We start from the raw sequence: 20252 nt of genomic DNA, 5'->3' as shown, positions 1-20252 counted from the left end.
AATAAAAACTATAACTTTTATTTATCAATTAATTTGGAAATAAAATAAAATTTTATTTAACCAAAATAATTCCACACAAGAAATTAAATTCTGTAAAAATAAAAGAAATAAAAACTATAACTTTTATTTTTCAATTAATTTGGAAATAAAATAAAATTTTATTTAACCAAATTAATTCCACACAGAAAATTAAATTTCTGTAACACTTCAATAATTAAAATACTGAAACAGAATTTTAATTAAAGAAAACTCAGAAAATAATTTCTAAAAACCAAAATTAATTTCTGAAAAAATTCCACAAAAATATATTCTGAATTGTTAATGACACCAGTATCGTACTACTAGTTGTTGTCAAAGAAAAGAGACAGTATATTACTACTATCTGTCAAATAGCATATAATCACTATTTGTTTTTCCAACCAGAATATTATTTTGTAAATTCACAGAAAATAATTTTCTTCCGAAATTATTTACGAAGAATGAAAAAGGAAAACAAACGAAAAATTCTGTAAACAGAATAATTCGAATCTGTCTTAAGATTGTTGGAACAATCTTCTGTGTAAATAAAATAACTAGAAATAAATTCAAACAAAATAAATAAATAACATACCGGATTTATTTTGTCGAACCAAATAAAATTACAAGACCAAGTCGAGTGTGTGACACTCTGTCCTTAAGACAGATTCGCCCCGCTATGGTGCTTACGGTTGAGTGGCGTCTATCTCCCAGGATACAATGATCTTTAATCAATTTGTAGTAGCACTCCAAAACAAATTGTTCAGCGAACCAAACCTGTGATCTAACTCTCTGAAAATTTATTCTAAAAACTAGAATGAAGAATAATGCAGAAGAAGGAAAAATCTGGACAACAAAAAGATCAAATTTGGACAGATTTTTTGATGGACAAATCGGATACCACCCTGTTAGAACAGATGGTATATATAGGCAGAAAAGGGTACCGAACGGGTATCAACATCAAGAAGTGAAAAGGTGCAAACTATCCAATTCAAATAATAATTGACAACTTTGATCTCAAATTCAAAAATTTGAAATGTTCCGTTAGATGTTCCAAATCTGTAGGAAAATTATTATTTACACTATTTCAAATATATATATATATATTAAACTAATTAAATATATATATATATAAATATTAAACTATTGAAATAGTTAAATAAATAAATAAAAGAGGTACAAACTTTAGAAAACCACTTAGGAACCAAAAATTTGAATTTAGAATTAAATTAAATTCACACAATTACAAATTTTAGGAAACCACTCAAGAATCCAAAATTTGAATTTAGAATTAAATTAAATTCCCACAATAATTTTTATTGAAAAAATTCAAATGAATTTTATCTAATAAAAATTAATGTTAGACCCGAAAACGACGTCAACTCCCATTCACTCATAAATGGTTTTGACGTTCCGTCTTCACCTCTATGGACCCACCCCAAAAGACGTTTGGGATCCACCCAAATTGGGCTAAATAATATGCCTATATAAAACCATTTTTTTTCCAACAATATGTATATGTATGTAATTGTTCTCTATATTTGAATCAATTTGTTGTTTGATATAGTTCTGCTGAGTCAGATTCACACTTACAGTTCCTGAAGCAGCGAAGATTACTAGAGATGTAAATCAAATTCAAGATCCAATTTTTTAATACTCTGCTTTCTTCATTTTTCTTCATCGATTACTTACCTTCAATAATGCAGTGCTCTGTGTAGTTCTTCAATGGAATTGGGTCTTTACCATGGGTCTTCAATGGAGTTAGGCTATGTGGCTATCCGTGGGTAGCTGTGTAGATGTGTTTACCATGGTGGGCGTTTCAAGGTGGGTGAAAACCTATTTAGGTGGTTTGTGTATAAAATTTGACTTAGGGTTATAATTGGAAATATGACGTGTGGAATGAGAATAATAATATATAATTAAATTCACAAAGGTATGCATTGAGATATAATGTGCACAAAGATAAAAATGTGTGTGGAAATAGAATTTCCAATTGGTAGTGGCTTGATGGTTATATAAAGATAAGTTAATTACCTAAAAGTCTTATTTATAAATATTATGGTAGTTTAGATATTATTTAAGATTTTTTGAACCAACAAATTTTATTTAGTAAAATTAAAAATATTATCAATTTTTTCCAATTTTTAAAACTAAAAATATTAGCAATTTTGTATAGTAATGTTCCAAATAATTGTTTCATTTGCTGATAAAAAAACAGACAATGAGATTAAACATTTTTGTCTTTCTACTTATTGGTTTGATTCAACTATCCAATAAAACTAAGAACATTAATAGTTATTTTCCAATTTTAAAACTGAGAACTTTCATTTTTGAAGGTTTTTTTTTTTTTACACATCAATCTTCCATCATCATGCTCCTTTATAGATACAAAATTTTCAATTTTGTACAAAAAAATAATTCAGTTTTTTCAAATTTTTTTTCGCACATAATTTTTTTTTTAAAAAATTTAGTTTGAAAGTTTTGAAAATCAAAATAAATGTCAAATCATCGTTTTTTTTTTATATTTTTTATTTATAGATAATCATTGTTTTAAGGGTAATTCCAACTATTAAAATTTTAATGGGACTTGAAGATCCAAAAAAATCTTAGGTGTTTGTTATGTACTAAAAAAATATAATTTTTTTTTGCATACCTACACTTATTTGGGTTACATCAATCAACATCTATCAATATCTCCTCTCTACTTTTCTATCCACTTTCTTTATTTTTCTACACATTTTTTTTATTATAAAAAGTCAAAAAATGTACTTATTTAGAACATCTCAAACTACTCCTTAATTAGGACTTAGTGGAATATAAGTTAATAAATTAGGATTTGTGCGTAAATACCCCTAAAAAAAATAAAGTTACAACTAAGGAAAAATTACTCAAAAATCCCATTTGAGAAACTGTTGCTCCATTTAATCCTAGAAGTTTTCTTCTAAACCAATTAGTCCTTTTATTTATGGTATGTTGTTTTTGTTTAATTTAGAGGTTGTGGAGTTTACTTATTTACCCTTGATTGTGATTTTGGTTTTGATTTTTTTCTAATGTTTTGGTGAGTTGGTTATGTTATGGTGTTATTTTTCAAATTCTTTGTGGGGATTGTGTGGAGTGATTTGGGGGGTTAGTGATGTTACCCATTTGATTTGGGTTTCTGATGTGGAATCTTGGGTCTTCTTACTAATGTTGGGTGGGTTTATTTAGGTATGATGATATGTGAGTTCAGATCGTCTGTCGCGATATCCTGCGGCGATCCTGTTATTGTTTAAAAAGGGCATCGTTTTGACGAAGCTTTGTTTTTTTTTTTGTGTGCCCTTTTTCCCTTTTACCTTTTCCCCTGTTTTCTTTTCTCTCTAAGTTCTCAATCATTTGAGAACTAAGAACTGTAACTCGACAAAGAGGAAGAGGGCGACGACAGCGATGCGACAAAAGAATGTAATGTGGGAAACCTTAGAGAACACATTATGATCTAGGTATTCTCAGAAACGAGGCCGGTGACTCCGACTCCGATCATCGCTGCCTTCACGGACTGTGTCATAGTCTCGGTTTTTTTTTGTTTTTGTTTTTAGGATCATATGTAGAGTCTCTGTTAGATTTCTGGTTGGTTTGATTTGGTTTTATATATAAATGATGATGACAAAGTGGATTTGTGAATTTCTATGTAGAAAAGTATTGAATTGATTTTGGTATTGTTGACTAGTTAAGTTATTTTGTGGCCTTGTAAATGAATGCGAGCAGTAACCCTTATTTCAATAAAAGCAAATAAAGAATTGATGAAAAGATAAAATCTATGATGGACTTCCAAGCAAGAGCGGAGTTGAGTGAAGTGTGTTGAACAAAAAGAGTGATTCGTGAAAGAGATTCATGTTTGTGAAAAACGATTAAGAACCAATTCAATTTTTTATTTTATTTTTTTTATTTTTTTTGATTTTGCTTCACCTAAATCTTCTTCTTCTTCTTCTCTCTTTGTCTCTCTTTCGCCTTCGCTGCCATAGTCTTCTTCGTCTTTGGTCATTCGAGGTACTTAGGGTTATCAACTCTGCATCCCTTGAGAGCTTAGAGAAAGAACAAAACAGAATCAAGATTCCCTCATTGAGTTTCCTACTTAGACTTTCTACTTGTTAGGTTATTGGGCCCACTTTTAGGCCCAATTGCAATGATCCGAACCGTTCACATTTTAAAATTTGTTGAGTATATCATACCCACAAAAAAATCAAGTTAATCGAATATCAGAAAGTATGTGTTCGGATCATCGAACTAAAAACTATTTTTTTTTTAAATTAATAAACAGTTTTTCGAACACATGCTTTTTGATATCCGATCAACTTGATTTTTTTACAGGTATGATATATTTAACAAATCTTAAAATGTGAACGGTTCGGATCATCGAAATTGAGCCTAAAAGTGGGCCCAATAACTTAGCAAGTAGGAAGTAAAGTAGGAAACTCAAGGAGGGGATCCTGATTCACTGGGAAGAAAAAAAAAATTTAGGCCAAAACGACACCATTTTGGTGTCACAGCAGGAAGCACCAAAGGGTGTCATGGTGGAGGATCTAGACTCGATGATATGTTCCCAATGTTTTTTTTGGAATTGCGTGGAGTGATTTGTGAGGCTAATGTTATTGCCCATTGAATGTGTTTTTCTGATGTGGGAGCGTGGATCGTTGATGTAGGGGGGGTGTTTTTTTTTTTTTTGGGGGGGGGGTCAATTTCTACTTCGGGTGCTGTGTTGTTGACGTTGCTGCGTGGGAATTTGCAGGTCTGTTTCATTGTTGTATTGTTGACATTGCTGCGCGGGGACAAACCCATTTACCACCAATACAACAAAACCCACTCAAAACGGACACATTTCCATGGCCTTCCATTGAACATCATAAACATATATATCATCATAAAATTTCCCTTCCACTAACATTGACATACACACCACTCCATATTTATGTGTTGTGTTTTTTTTGACACAAGAATAGAGTTTGCAGTGTTGTTGTCATTCACAACGTTGCCATTCACATCAAATTGACAGCAATCTAAAATATCACAACACAATAACCCCCCGCAACATCAACTATAGTGTTCCCCCCAAAATTAACACTACCCAGACCACGACCCCCAGACCTTCACCCCTCTCCAAATCCAAACCCCCCCAATCGAACAACATCAAACACAAACAACAAACATGGATACTCACCCATCACACACATGCACATACTTCACTATTAACCAAACACACTCAAACACACTACCGACAATAATCTATCAAACCTACTGGAATAAGAAGTCGGATTACACATACTCGATACCGTCGTTGACTAACACAATCAAAATCATAGATGCTGGGTGGTGGTTAACTTCATGGTGCCGACTGTCACGATGCGAACTGCAATGAAGGCAGAAAACATACACAGCCCCACTCGATTCAGACTGTTCAATGTTATAACACATCAAATGGAAATTGTTTTTCTAGGGTTTGGGATAGGAACCAAATGTTAATTGGGGCAACTTCGAATACCAAACTAACATTCCCAAATCATTGAACACTGTAGGAACATTTTACATAGCAACATTACCATCCCCTAACGTTGCCATTCACATCTCTTTCGGAATAATGGGCTGGGAGGGACATCCAAAAACCCATACAGTAAGCTTTTGTAAAAAATTGTAAAATCAACATCACCAAAACTCCCGTTATACCCCTACATTTTTTGAAATAATATAAGGGGCCAATGTACAAAAGGGTCTTTTACAATTAAATGGGACTTATTAGTCCACAAGAAAAAAAGACAGGACTAAATGATTTATAAGATGTCAACTTAATGGTGTTTTACCCCATAACTAAACATAACATAAGGTACAATTAAATAACTTTTAAATTATAATCAAAATAATATTATAATTAACATTATAATATATCATACTGATATTATAGTAAACCATAACAAAAGAAACAAAGATCGTAATTGTAACCAAACATGGTGTATATATACCATAAAATTTTCCAAATATATATTATAAAAGTTACGTATACAAAGAAAATGCAAGACAAATGATTTTTTTATTTTTTGTATAGAAGTCAACTAGTTTTTCTCTCCCGAAACTTCAACTCATGCCAGTGAAAATCTTAATAAATGAGAATCACTCTAGACCACTGATCCTATGTGTTGTGTGGATTAGCATGACTCATCTCCTAAAATTTTTCAATAAAATTAAAAATATTAACAGTTTTTTTCAATCATAAAATTAAGTTTGTTTGGTTCTAGTTTTCAAAAAATAGTTTTCAATTTTTTTTTCGTATTTTAATGTTTTCAATGAATTTTTTAATATTTTAAGTAATTTTTTTTTTATAAAATTTTTAGACACACCTAACAAAAATACACTTAAAAAGTATAATATTTGTGAAAAAAATCTTTAAAAAATTACACTAAATACCAAAAAATATAAAAAAATATGAAAATTTAGTACATTTTCATATTTTTGTGTATTTACTAATTTTTTAAAATATTTTTTCACAAATATTTTACTATTTAGGTACATCTAAGTAAAGTGTATTTAAAAAAGTAAAAAAATTACTTTAAATTTAAAAAATATTCACTAAAAATAAAAAATAAAAAACACGAAAAATAAAAAACTCAGTTTTAAAAAAATTGAATTCAGAAAACTGAAACCAAACACATTTTTTTTTTTTAAAGTTTTGTACATTAATATTTCATCATCATACTCTTTTATACACAAAATTTTCAGTTTTGTACAAAAAAGAATTCAACTTTTTCAAAAAAAACTATGCTTGGTTATCATTTTTCAAAAACACTTTTCAGAAAATTTTACTTTTTTATTTTCAGTATTTTTTTGTTTTTACTGAATTTTTTTTAATATTTTGAGCAATTTTTTTAATTTTTAAACATACCTAACATACATATACTTAAAAAGTAAAAATTTTTTGAAAAAAACCTTTTGAAAATTCACTAAATACCAAAAATATAAAAAAAATACGAGAATTCAGTACATTTTTTATATTTTTATGTATTTATTAATTTTTAAAAATATTTTTTCACAATTTATTTACTTTTTAGATACATCTAAGTAAGGTGCAACTAAAAAAGTAAAAAAAATGTTGAAAATTTTAAAAATATTCACTAAAAACAAAAAAACCCAAAAATCAAAAAATTCAATTTTCAAAAAACTTAATTCAAAAAAGTCAAACCAAACATACTGTTAGTTTTTTTTTTCGCATATAATTTTTTTTTAGTATTTTCAATTTTCAATTAATATTTTAAAGTTTTAAAAATCAAAATAAATGTCAAATCATCATATTTTTTTTTATAGATAATCATAAATGATACGCAATCATTGTTTGAAGGACAATTCCAATTATTAAAAATTTAATAAAACTTGTAGATCTAACAAATCTTAATTAAAACTTAATGTAACATAAGTTTATAAATTATAGGGTAAATTACAAACACACCCCATGAGGTTTACTTAAATTATAAATTACTTTTTGTGGTTTTAAAAATTACATTATGCCCCCCAAAGGTTTCTAATTTCATAACAAATGATCATTTTATTAATAAATTATCAAGTTAATTAAAGGTATTTAGTAAATTTAAAATTTTATTTCAATTAATAATTAAGATAATTTTATTATTGTATAGGTGAACGGTTAAAAATTTCACATTTTTAACTAATTATGTTAAATAAAATTTTTTAATAGAAAAATATTTGTAATTTTTTAAATCACAAAAGATAATTCATATTTTAAGAAATCCAAGGAATTTATTTATAATTTATCCTAAATTATAACTTATACGTAAATGCCCTATGTAGATTGAGACGTCTATCTCCTTTGATGAAAGAACAATAGAAACGGCTTATCCCTATTATTACCGGAGAGGCTGTTTCTAGGACTCCAATCCATCCACACCATTACTGAAGAGGTTGTTTTCGTCACTCTCGTGAAACAAAGAATAAGTCATGATGGGCAAGCAAGCACATGTAGTGGTTGTTCCATACCCGGCACAAGGGCATGTCATACCTCTCTTGAAGTTATCACACAAAATTGCTGAGTATGGAATCAAAGTTACAGTTGTTAACACGGAGTTCATACATGCCAAGATCATGGCTGCTATGCCAGATCACAAGGATGAAGAATTGCAAAACCGGGTAAGACTTGTTTCGATTCCTGACGGATTGGGACCCCGTGATGATCAGAGGGACGGTGTTGAAGTAATGGAGAGTATCCGGCGAGTCATGCCGGGTCATCTTAAGGATTTCATTGAAAAGATTGGCCAATCAGAGGAGAAGATGATTAGGTGTGTCATAGCAGATGCAACCCTAGGGTGGATACTAGAGGTTGCAAAAGAGATGGGAATTGAGCAAGCTGTAGTGTGGCCTGCTGGACCAGGGGGTTTACTCTTGCATCCTCACCTTCCAAAGCTTATTGAATTAGGGGTTTTAGATATGAATGGTAAGAAGAATAAGATATCTATTCACTTTCTGTCCAATTTATTCAATGCTCTGTTTGTTTTGATCGGAAAATATTTTTCAAAAAATTGTCTGATTTTACTTATTCATTTATTTTTACTTTTTAAAAGTGAAGAATAATTTCCATCCTATTAAGGGTTGGTTTGGAGTGTTCTAAAAAAGTGCACTTTTTGTCTTTTTACGAAAAGATGTGCAGAAAAGTAAAGAGGTGATGTGATGGAAAAAAGATAAAAAGATAAAAAGATGGATTATATAGTCTATGTCAAACCAGCCCTAAGTTTGTTTCTGTTGAACACAAAAAAGGGAGAAAAAATCCATTGACTTACAGTAATTTTTATGAAAAATAATTTTTTTAAAACGGCAATGATACATACCATTAAAAGTGGTGTTTTAAAACACCACTAGTGAGTTGGTACACACTTAAAAAAAAAAAAGGTACAGCAACACTGTGACAGTGGGTGAGGCCACTGCCATATCATTAGTGCTACTACTAATTAGTGGTTTCAATAATTTTCTGAGAAGGTAATTTGTAAACAAATTGGGCCGAGCTAGGAAGAGTCTTCTTTGGGAGCTAGGCCGCGTAATGGGCCGAGATAAGGGTCGGAGTATGGACGACGGGTAGTTCGGTCCCTTTTTATCTGAGTACCAAACTGGACAAGGGCGTTGACCGAGCTACTTAAATACTAGGCCCAAGGGTTGGCCGAGGTGTTTGGTAAGACAGATGGCCGAGCTAGGTATAGCTCGGTCAATGCTTCTATTCCATTACTTAGTTGAGCACAGAGCCGAGGTAAAGATGACAGCCGAAGTAAAGAAAAGTTCTGTAGCAAACCGAGGTAACATCAATGGTGTGGGCCGAGCTGTGTATAGCTTGGCAGGATGGCATTCGATAGATTGGCTTTCGATCACACAATTCGAATGGCAGGGGACCGAGATAAGACAGTTCGGTTAGAAATGTATAACCGAGGTAAAGGGCTCAGCCATCTCACTTGGCTTGCAGTGATGAGACTCCTAGTAGGACTCTGCTAAGGAGAGTTAGAATCCTACTGGGATTGTGCAAACCATCTCACTTGGTTGGTAGTGAGTAGGAGTATGACTCCTAGGAGGACTCTACTAGAGTCCTACTAGGATTGCGCAAAACCATCTCACTTGGTTGGTAGTGAGTAGGGTGTGTGATTCCTAGGAGGACTCTCATAGGGAGAGTTAGAATCCTACTAGGATTGTGTCAAAGTAAAGTCTATAAAAGCTCATGACCAGACCTATGGACAGGTATCCAAATTCTTACTCTCTAGTATACACAGAGCTTATTGTCTGTTGTTTAGTTGCTGACTTAGGCATCGGAGGGGTTTCCGGCACACACCCGCCGGTTAGCTCACACTTGTGTTTTTAGGTGGCAAAGCAACGTTGTTTGGAAGAGTACAAACTTGATCAACAGGATCATATGAGAAGAATTATTTCGTACTCGTACATTTTCCTTTTAAAAATTCAATGCCATCTTTTTTAGTGTTTCGAAAAAAATTGGGTTTTTTTTTTTTTTTTTTTTTTTTTTTTTTTTTTTATAGATAAATTCCAATTTTAAAAACAATAAGCCAAACATTATTTTCTAAAAAATGAAAATACAACCAACCATGACAACAGCAATTTGTTTTCTGTTTTTATTTTCTGAAAACAATCCACTTTAAGCATTTTGAATTTTCAAAAACTATTTTCGCACATAAATAAAAATGACATTGAAACAATGGGTGCATGTGTTCAAACTGTACATTATTTCAATCTTAGAAAACACGAAAAACAAAAACACAATCAAACATTAACCTGTTGATTTTTGTTCCCTGCAGTAACTGTTTTGAGAAATGAGCTCATCATCTTGTCAAAGGACATTCCTGCTTGGAGCAGCACCGAGTTTAGTTGGTGCAACACAAGTGATCTCAAATTACAGAAGATTTTCTTTGAAAATGTTCTGTCCATCAACCAAAGTGTGGAACTCTCTACCTGTCTTATGTGCAACCCATTCTATGAACTCAACTCGTCAATTTCCCAGTTGGTTCCCAAAATGTTGCCTGTCGGACCACTACTCACGAGTGATGAACAGAGGCGTTCTACCGGAAGCTTGAGGCTCCAGGATTCAATTTCACAACAGAAGCTATATTTGTGATGTCTGGAAAGTTGGTTTAAGGTTGGAACACGATGAAAATAAGATTGTATCAAGGCACGAAATTAAGAACAAGATTGAGAAATTGCTTTCTGATGATGATATGAAAGCAAATAGTTTGAAGTTGAAGGAAATTGCTAGAAGGAGCATTGAGAAAGGTGGATCTTCTTGTAAGAATTTAGAAAGATTTGTCCAAAATCTGAAACAGTGATGAAGATGATGATTGATGCAACTAGTTTTACTGTTTGTTAGACTCTGGCAATTCAATGCATTGTTGTAAAATCATGAATTGAAATGTTAATCATTTTTGTTGAAATAAGAAATGAAGTTTTCTAAAATGCAGAATGAAAATAAAATAAAATGCCTCATAATCCAAGTATTCATCCTCAACAGTTTAATCTACAAATAAAATGATTTATTCCCCAATTTTCAAGTTATAATGATAAGTAGAAACTAAAAAAAGATGAAATTTATCAAATTACCATTTTGGTCATGTATGTGAAATATATCAAATCCTACTTTATTAACAAAAGACAAATCACAGTGTAATATAGAAGCCTAATCTCAAACTCAATCACGCGGTTTGGTTCCTAAATTCTGAATTCAATTTTAGGAAATTTTAGATTTTTTGTTTGGTTATCCAAAAAATCAAGGAAAAAAAAAATTCAAAATCTAATTTTCTAGAAGCATTCGGGAAATAGAGAAATATTTTGTATTTGACATAAAGTGATTAGATAGACAGAGCATACACTAATAACTCTACTTGCCTCAACAGATTACCTATTGCTTTGTTTGTTACATCTTCACCAAATCAAACTTCTTCTTGTTTGATTGTCATGCCAAGATTCTTCACTACTTTTGATGTGATATATTCTTATTTTTTTATTTGTTATTTTACTATTAAACTTCATCATTTGCGGTGCCCAAAATCCAATGGAGGGAGTTTTGAATTTCATTTGCAAAATTAAAAAGTGAAACCAAACAATAGTCACTTTTCAAATCAAAATTATAAAAAAATAACTCAAAAAAGTAGATCCAAACATGGTGAATGCCTTTCTTTCTTACCTTTAGATTATTTGTGTAAGGGAAGTGATTGAGACACCCTCAAACCCCCACCCCCACCACCCCCACACACACATGGGAGTTGGTGATTGGAGGAGAAGAAAAAAAAAAAAAAACTAGCCAATCACAGGCCAGTGGGGGTCGTGGGGGTGACCCCCCAGTGGAGGTCCGGATCTTTTTCCTTTGTGTAATGAATTTTTCCTTCTTATGGGACATTGGGACCTTTGTCCTTAGATCCTCAAATGGCCACTTTCACCTTCTTCAGACTCCCATACATGGCTGTAATGAAATGCAAATGGAAACAAGAGTGAATTTATGTGCATTCTAGTCATTTCCTCTTCTTTTATATCAATACATATCAACGAGCACATATCACTTCAATCAGTTAGGGTTATTTAATTACTTTAAATAATTAAGAGTATTTTAGATATTTCATATTATGATATGCTGACATCATAGTCAAAACATCGGTAAGACTAACAAAATGTATCATAATGGGTATACACAACAGTTAAAGTGAGAGGAGACTGGTGTAATTATCCCATATTAACGGAGCAAGATGTAATTATACTATTTGTCAAGGGTGGTGAATGTAATTATCCTAATATACATAAATGAAGGTATTTGTGTCAAAGAGAAGCAAAACGAGTAACAGTGAAACAATAAACAGCTTCAACAAATGTGGTTGTAGGCACAAAACTTAAATAAACAGTGGAAAGCATGAATAATTCTAAAAGCATTTTGTTCACATATTTAAATTTTGGAGGTTTTTTTTTTTTTTTTTTTTTTTTTTTTTTTTTTTTTTTTTTTAGGTAAGTAGCACATGACTATTAAAATAAATAAATAAGATTACATTATTATCATCATCGGTTATCTTTATTTATTTATTTTTAATTAGTGATAAAAAAGAATCTATATATATATACATATATATATAAGGAAAATGATCTTTTTAAGAATAATGATTGTGGAAGTTTCAAACTCCCAAATTAATTTTGTTAGTTTGTTAATTTTTAAAGAAATAAAAAAAAAAATCTATTGGTTAGTTCTTTAAGTCAAAAATCCAAAAACAAAAAAAGTTCTAACTATTTACAATTTTGAATTTTAAAATTCAAAATAATATGATAAGTCATCCTCCCTCTTTTCAAAAATAATATTAATCAAAATAATTCAAATAAAAAAAAAATAAAGACACTAATTTGCTTTCTGATGATGATATAAAAGCAAATAGTTTGAAGTTGAAGGAAATTGCTAGAAACGGCATTGAGAAAGGTGGATCTTCTTGAAAGAATTTTGAAAGATTTGTGCAACATGTGAAACAATGAAGAGGATATTTCAACTAGTTACTCAATTTAAATTGTTGCTGAAGTATGTTGTGTTGACATAATTACAATAACCTGCTTTACAAATGGTATCATATTTTTTTCGTTATGTTGAAGGTGTTGTAAGCATGCAAAATTTCAAATCAATCAATAAATTTATATTTGTTACTCTATTTTTTTGTCGTTATTTTTGCGTACAAGAAATTTGTGTATACTAGTGTTATGTTAATTTAAACTTTAATGGAGTAGGATAGATCAATGTAATTAAGCCTCGTTTGAGAACATACTTTTTTAGTAATTTTTTAGTTTTTTAGCTAAAATATGATGTAAAAAAATTAGTATGTTTGGGATGACTATTTGATTTTTTACAAAAAGATGTGCAAATAATAGAGAGAAAAATGAATCTTTAACTTTTTGGTATAAGTTGTTGGTTTTTTTATTTTTTTAGTGACTTTTTTAGTCAAAAAAGTCACTCGCCAAATAAGGCCGCGCTTTCTTTAATTTATTGATATATGAAAGTTTGAGCATGCTATTATCCAAGTTGTAGCTAATCTTATACTATTATGGATGATTATTAGGTATTCTGGGAGTATTGTCACGACCCAAACCCACTCTTATAAGTTTAGCATCATAACCGGCCAGTCATTCTTAAATTACCAAAGGCCTCTTAACATAATGACGTATAATAAGAGGTTGCGGAAGCAAATATAGAAATATATATAGTCCATAGAGCTGTGTTAATGTATATGAAACAGAAATATTTAAAACAAACTTATATATATGTGACGTCATAAATACATTAGTTTTACGTCACCCATATACACAGATGAAGCCAAAAAGGGAACTTAGCCCAATGTACCAAAAAGAAAAACAAAACAAAAACATCTGTAGCAAGGTTATGAAACTAGACATCTCAAAAGAGAACCTCTCCGGGAGGCACAATGGTTGGCTGACCCAAAACTTGCCACGCCCAAACTTTTTAATTATTTGGAAACATTACCAAAAGCTTGTAATTTAGGTCCATTTTTTTTAAAATTTTATATATATGCCTATTACCCTTAAGTAATAGAAACAAAATAATACATATTCTCTCTCTCAATAAATAATATAATGACAACAATCCATGCCAATCTCCTACTATGAAGCTACAAATAAATAAATACAAATACAAGATCCATTTCCTTTACATCAACTATGAAGTTATACAAAAGGACTCCATAACTCTTCAATCAAAGAATCCAAACTTTCTTCCTGTAAAAAAAAATAAAACCACAAGGGGTGAGCACTAATGCCCAGTAGGAATCTCATAGTTCTGAATCAATAACTAACACACAGATAGAAATGATCATGCATGTAGGATGATACTATATAGTAGGGTGACATTTTATAATTTCAAAATATCTTAAGTAAGGTGCCTTTTTCTCAAAAACCATTTAAATGCTTTTAAGAAAAACCTTCAGCCATTAAAAATTATCCCTTAACCTTAGAAAACCATAAATCCTTGTGAAACAAACATATTTGAGAAACAACATCATTTAAAAATTATTAGCTAATTCCCAAAATATTTCTCATTTAATTTCTATTTTTAATATTCCTCTTTTCTTTCATTCTTCCTTTCTACTCATTATACTTATTTAGAACTCCATAACTTTAAGTTCAAGTTCCCTTTTTGTTTCACTGACAATTCTCCTATACTCAATTCACATCGTTATTTACACTCTCAAATTTCATTTCAAGATAACACAAGATCAATAAACCCCTTTCAATTCAATCTCTCGTTTATTTACAGAACAACACTCATAATTACTTTTATTGTCATAACTAATTCATTATGTTCACTATCACCAATCCATAATCCCCTTACTATTTTTGGGTTCCATTCTTTACAAATAATGTCTATGTACATTTCCTCTTTATACCAAATTACACATCAATTTGCAATTTCACAGATTCATCACAAGTCACAAATAACATCACTAACTCAACACACTTCTCAATACATATCTCAACACAATCCACCTTTTGCCGACTTACTACGGCGGGATGGCGGGCACCCAAACCATAACACTTTTCACCTTTTGCCGGCTATTATACGCGGGAAGTGAACTCCCAAAAATCATTTTTCAACTTTTTAAAACCATCCCCCATATTTGCCGGCTACTATACGGCGGGACGTGGGCACCCAAAACATTTTCGAAAACCATCCGTCTTTCCACTTTTGTCGGCTATTATATGGCAAGACTGTGTGAACACCTAAAAATCATTTTTTCACTTTTGCCGGCTACTATACGGCGGGACTGTGTGGACACCCAAAAATCATTTTTCCCACATTTGTCCAGCGATAAGCCTAGACAGGGCAATTGGGCACCTTTAATTTAATACCACCCCCACGATTGCCGGCTACTATACGACGGGATGTGGGCTTCCAAAAACCTTTTTCAACTCCCCGCGGGGGTACCAACACAACACCACCCAACACAACTCAACCCAACTCGACACAACCCAACACAACTCAACTCAACACGACTCATCAAAACCCAACACAACTTAACATGATTCAACACAATTCAACATAGTCAACACAATTCAACATGATTTAATTCAACACCACTAAATATAATTCAAGGTGAACTCTTAAATCTCAATTTCATCATTTCATCCCAAGGCTCATGTCATCCATATCATTAAAAAATCTTTTTTCCCAAATTTCATTTCATATTATAGCATGATTTGCAATATCCATAATAAAGGTTCATTCGCTAATTTTTACATAATTTTCAAACACTTTAAAAATTCAATTAAACTTGTACATATATAATTCAACCTCTCAATTTCATGATTCTACTTTCAATTTAGGCAAAATCATTAATTATCATCATGAGTCAACTTAGGGTTTTCAAGAAAAATCAAGACTTTCAAGAAAAATTAAAAATTTTCACACCACTGCTTTTTATTCCAATTTTCCCATTGATTATACACCTAAGGTTCATAATCCACATTCTTAACCCAATAATTGAACCCCAACACTTCAAACCCTAAGCCCCCAAATCTCATGATGTAACACTATATGCTCAAAAATGTAGATTTTGCTTTTATATAATCAAAATACCACAAATCTATCTATTGATGCAAGTATTGAAGAAGAACTAAGACCCCTACCTCAAAAATCAAGCAAAAGAGCAAAGCTTTGATGAGATTCCTTCACAAATCCAAACTTCAATCGGTTGAAAAGTGAGATCTTCAAGCATTCTTCACTTTTTGGTAAGAGATCTTGGCCAGAACTTTAGGGAATAGAAGGTATTTGGGTAAAAAGTCTAGGGTTTTTTGGACCTAGGATGAGATGGATGAAGAAAGAAAAGGAAAGTGCAAAGAATGATCTAGAAAATCACTTTTTAAGTTGCTGAATTCGCGCAGTCTGCTCGAGCGTTGCTTTCCATGCTCGAGCATACTTGCTTCCAACACAGATACTAAAACTTCAAACTGGTATAACTCTCTCATTCAGACTCTGTTTTAGGTCGTTCTTGTGTCCAAATTGAAGCCCCAGAAACAAGCTTTCCAATGGTTCTCGCCTCATACCCAAATTCAAAGTGTGGAAAAAGAAAACGGTGAAAGATGGATGCTTGTAAGAAAATTACTCGAGTCAAAGTTTTCGGTCCAATCTTACTTTACCATTATGTTACCACTTCGATCAATGTCCCAAAATAAAATAAGGAGGCTCCAAACACAACAATAAAAATGTCAAGAGCTATCCCACTAGTTCTAGAAATTCAAACTCAACCAGGTAGACCGCTCGAGCACCCAATCTTGTGCTCGAGCGCGCAGACCAACAAAGTCGTCCACTCGAGCGACCACTTCTACGCTCGAGTGGAAATTCAAAACTCTCAGAATCTCAGACAGATTGCAAAAGTACTAGGAGCCTCACAAGTCCGCTCGAGCGTCAACTCCCTCGCTCGAGCGAAGGGAAAAATTCTAGATCGTTACAAAACTCCAAGCAGCAGCTTAGGCTTGGTTGCGCACCTGCACACTTACATAAATAATATAAATAGTGAGCGGAAGCCCAGTAAATAATAGCAGAGTAAAAGGTTTAAATAAACAATGTCCATAACAGATTCAGAAATCAGAGTTTATATCAGAAATAAATTTATATTCATATTCTTGTTCAAACTACATATAGAAATTAGAGTTCATACTTCGTCATACATGGTACATTCAATAGCGTTATCATACTTGTTAGTTCCATAAGGAACCTCCAGTACCGGGTACTTGTAATATACTTGAGCCACGGTATTATTATCCCCCGAGTAAGGGCCATGAGACCTCGGTATTATTACCCCGGGGCAAGGGTAATGAGACCACGGTATTATTACCCCCGGGCAAGGGCCATGAGACCACGGTATTATTACCCCCGGGCAAGGGCCATAAGACCACGGTATTATTACCCCCGGGCAAGGGCCATGAGACCACGGTATTGTTACTCTCGGGCAAGGGCCTTGTACTTGTAGACTACGGTATTGTTACCCCTGGGCAAGGGCCTTGTACTTGTAGACCACGATATTATTACCCTTGAGCAAGGGCCTTGTACTTGTAGGCCACGGTATTATTACCCTCGGGCAAAGGTCTTGTGCTAAGGATGCCACGCATACTTGTCAAAAATTGGACATTCATTCATTGATATAGAACATAGCATTTCAGAAAGCAGATCTTTTGTTTTCATATCATATAAGAAAATACTTTAATGTGAACATAGCTTTACAAAGTTATTACTCACAGATGGCTCCATTTGCAAAACAGACAAATCAGATAACTTGTGGTTCGTGACCTACACACACATAACAGAAACATATAATGAAACACACACTTGATTGGTACTTAACTTCTTTCGTTTCATTGTGGTGTGTTTCTAGGTCTTAACCTCTTATTGTGTCTTAATCATGGTCTAGAAATGCCTAGGATGCAATGTGAATGCTATATATGCACTTTGGAACTCTTAACAAAACTTGCTGAAAACAAGGGTCACGCTCGAGCGCAACTTTCCTTGCTTAAGCGAACATGCAAACATGTGAGGTGTCGCTCGAGCACAGATTCCCTCGCTCAAGCGGTCTGTAAACTCTGAAAAAGTACTGGTTGTGTGAAATTTTCGCTTGACGACCGCTCGACAGTCGCTCGATCGTGTGACTGAGGTCCCCGCTCGAGCGCAACTTCTGTTGCTCGAACGGTCTGTAAAATGTGAAAACCTCTGGGAGCTTGTATTTCTCGCTCGAGTGAACTTCTGGTCGCTTGAGTGTGAAGTGCAAGATCACAGGGTGGTCGTTCAAGCGCAGATTCTGCCGCTTGAGCGAAAGTGTAAAATCTGGAATTTCCAAATTGTACTCCAAAGCTCCAAATTCGAATTACACAGTTCAAAACTCATCTTTTTGGGCCAAAACTCCAGAAAACATTTAGAAACTTGTAAAATACCATGATTTGAAGATCATTTCACTAAATCAAGGCCCCAAGGCATGTCAATTGACTAAGACTCCAACTTGAAATTTATGAATATGCCATGAACATGACATTCATGAATTACTTTGAACTTAGACTTTCCAAAACATGATCAATTAAGGTCAAATGGTAAGAAATGTGATGACTTCTCAAAACCAAGTTAAGATAGACACATGCATGTGAAAATTCTTTAGAAATCTACTCAAAATATTATGATATATGCATGCATGCATGATATGGTTCAATTATCTTCATTTCTAACTCAATTCTTGTATTATCCAACATAATTACCTAGAGTTCATGTCCTACACATCATAATTGTACAATCTAAAGGTTGAATTCTTACCTAGGCTTATCAATGATACTGTAGATGATCAATTGTTGGAAGTTCCATGCCAAAATCTCTAAGTTCTCTAGCAATCTTAAACTCCTTTTCTCTCTCTCTTTCACATTTGGTTTGTGTGTGAACGCTCAAAGATGTGTTAAGATGAAGAAAAAGAATGAGTGGAGGTACAATACGTGCCTTATATAGGCTTAATTAGGAGTTAGTTAATTAGTTGACATTAATTATTCTAATTTAATCGTTCTGAATTGAATTCTAATTAAACTTACCATAATGTTCTAAAAATCCTAAATTGCACATAACACGAGTCAATTTCATGATCGGATGCCGATAAGGCCTTCAATTCGTAGTACAAAATAGAAACAGAAATAGATATTCCTACGATAGACAAATAGAAACTCATATAGCTCATAACACATGCAATTAACTCAGGATTTCATCTTAATTACTTATTAGGCATAATTAATCCTGGTTACTTAGCTAATCATAGGTCAGGGTTGTTACTGTCTTCCCCCCCTTAAAGAGTTTGGTCCTTCAAACTCGAATTACCTTCACTTTGTAATAACAGTGGATCAAAAGGAAATAAGTCAGGGTATCTATTCATCATGTCTTCTTTCGTCTCCCAAGTTGCATAAGTCCCTTTGTGGTTTTGCCAATCAACTTTTACCAATGGTATTTCCTTATTCCTTAGTCTTTTAATTCGGCGGTTCACAATCTGTATTGGCTTTTCCTCATACGTGTAGTCATCTCTCAAAAGCACATGTGTTGGTTCAATGATATGAAGTGGATCTCGTAAGTAATCCCGAAGCATTGAAATATGAAAAATGTTGTGCATATTTTCCATCACCAGAGGTAAGGCTACTCGGTATGTTACTAAGTTGATTTTCTCTAAAACTTAATACGGGCCAACGTATCTTGGTGCTAGCTTTCCTTTCACCCCAAATTGCGTCGGACCCTTCATTGGAGTTACTTTTATAAATATGTGGTTTCTGACTTCGTATTCCCTATCCCTTCTCTGGACATCTGCATAACTCTTTTGACGGCTCTGTGCAGTTTTCAAACGTTGTTGAATTAGTTTCACCTTCTTAGTTGTTTCTTGCACAAGTTCTGGTCCTAACAACGGTCTATCACTTACCTCAACCCAGCAAATTGGAGATCGACACTTTCTACCATACAAAGCTTCAAAAGGAGCCATGCCAATACTCGAACTATTGTTATACACAAATTCGGCCAATGGTAAATAGGTTTCCCAACTACCTTGAAAGTCTAGGGCACACATCCGTAACAAGTTTTCCAACGTCTGAATGGTCCATTCAGATTGGCCATCTGTCTGTGGGTAATAAACACTACTTAGTCTCAATTCAGTCCCTAGAGCTTGCTATAAACTCTGCCAAAAGCT

The 20252-nt window shown here is 32.8% G+C and overlaps 1 protein-coding gene across 1 annotated transcript; it reads left to right on the top strand.

The window, feature by feature from the left end:
• The first annotated feature begins 7840 nt into the window (after nucleotides 1-7840).
• On the top strand, nucleotides 7841-11021 carry LOC114282412 (UDP-glycosyltransferase 83A1). Its single transcript, XM_028225089.2, is given in 3 exon segments — nucleotides 7841-8479; nucleotides 10332-10624; nucleotides 10626-11021. Coding segments are annotated over 3 exon segments (1014 nt in total). The 5' UTR covers nucleotides 7841-7989; the 3' UTR covers nucleotides 10857-11021.
• The last annotated feature ends 9231 nt before the right edge of the window (nucleotides 11022-20252 follow it).

The sequence above is a fragment of the Camellia sinensis genome, chromosome 4 (genome assembly GCF_055761805.1).
Source record: "Camellia sinensis isolate YWXY chromosome 4, ASM5576180v1, whole genome shotgun sequence".
NCBI classification, from domain to species: domain Eukaryota; kingdom Viridiplantae; phylum Streptophyta; class Magnoliopsida; order Ericales; family Theaceae; genus Camellia; species Camellia sinensis.
The sequence above is the reverse complement of the archived record's forward strand: the minus strand, read 5'-3'. Positions and strand labels throughout refer to the sequence as shown.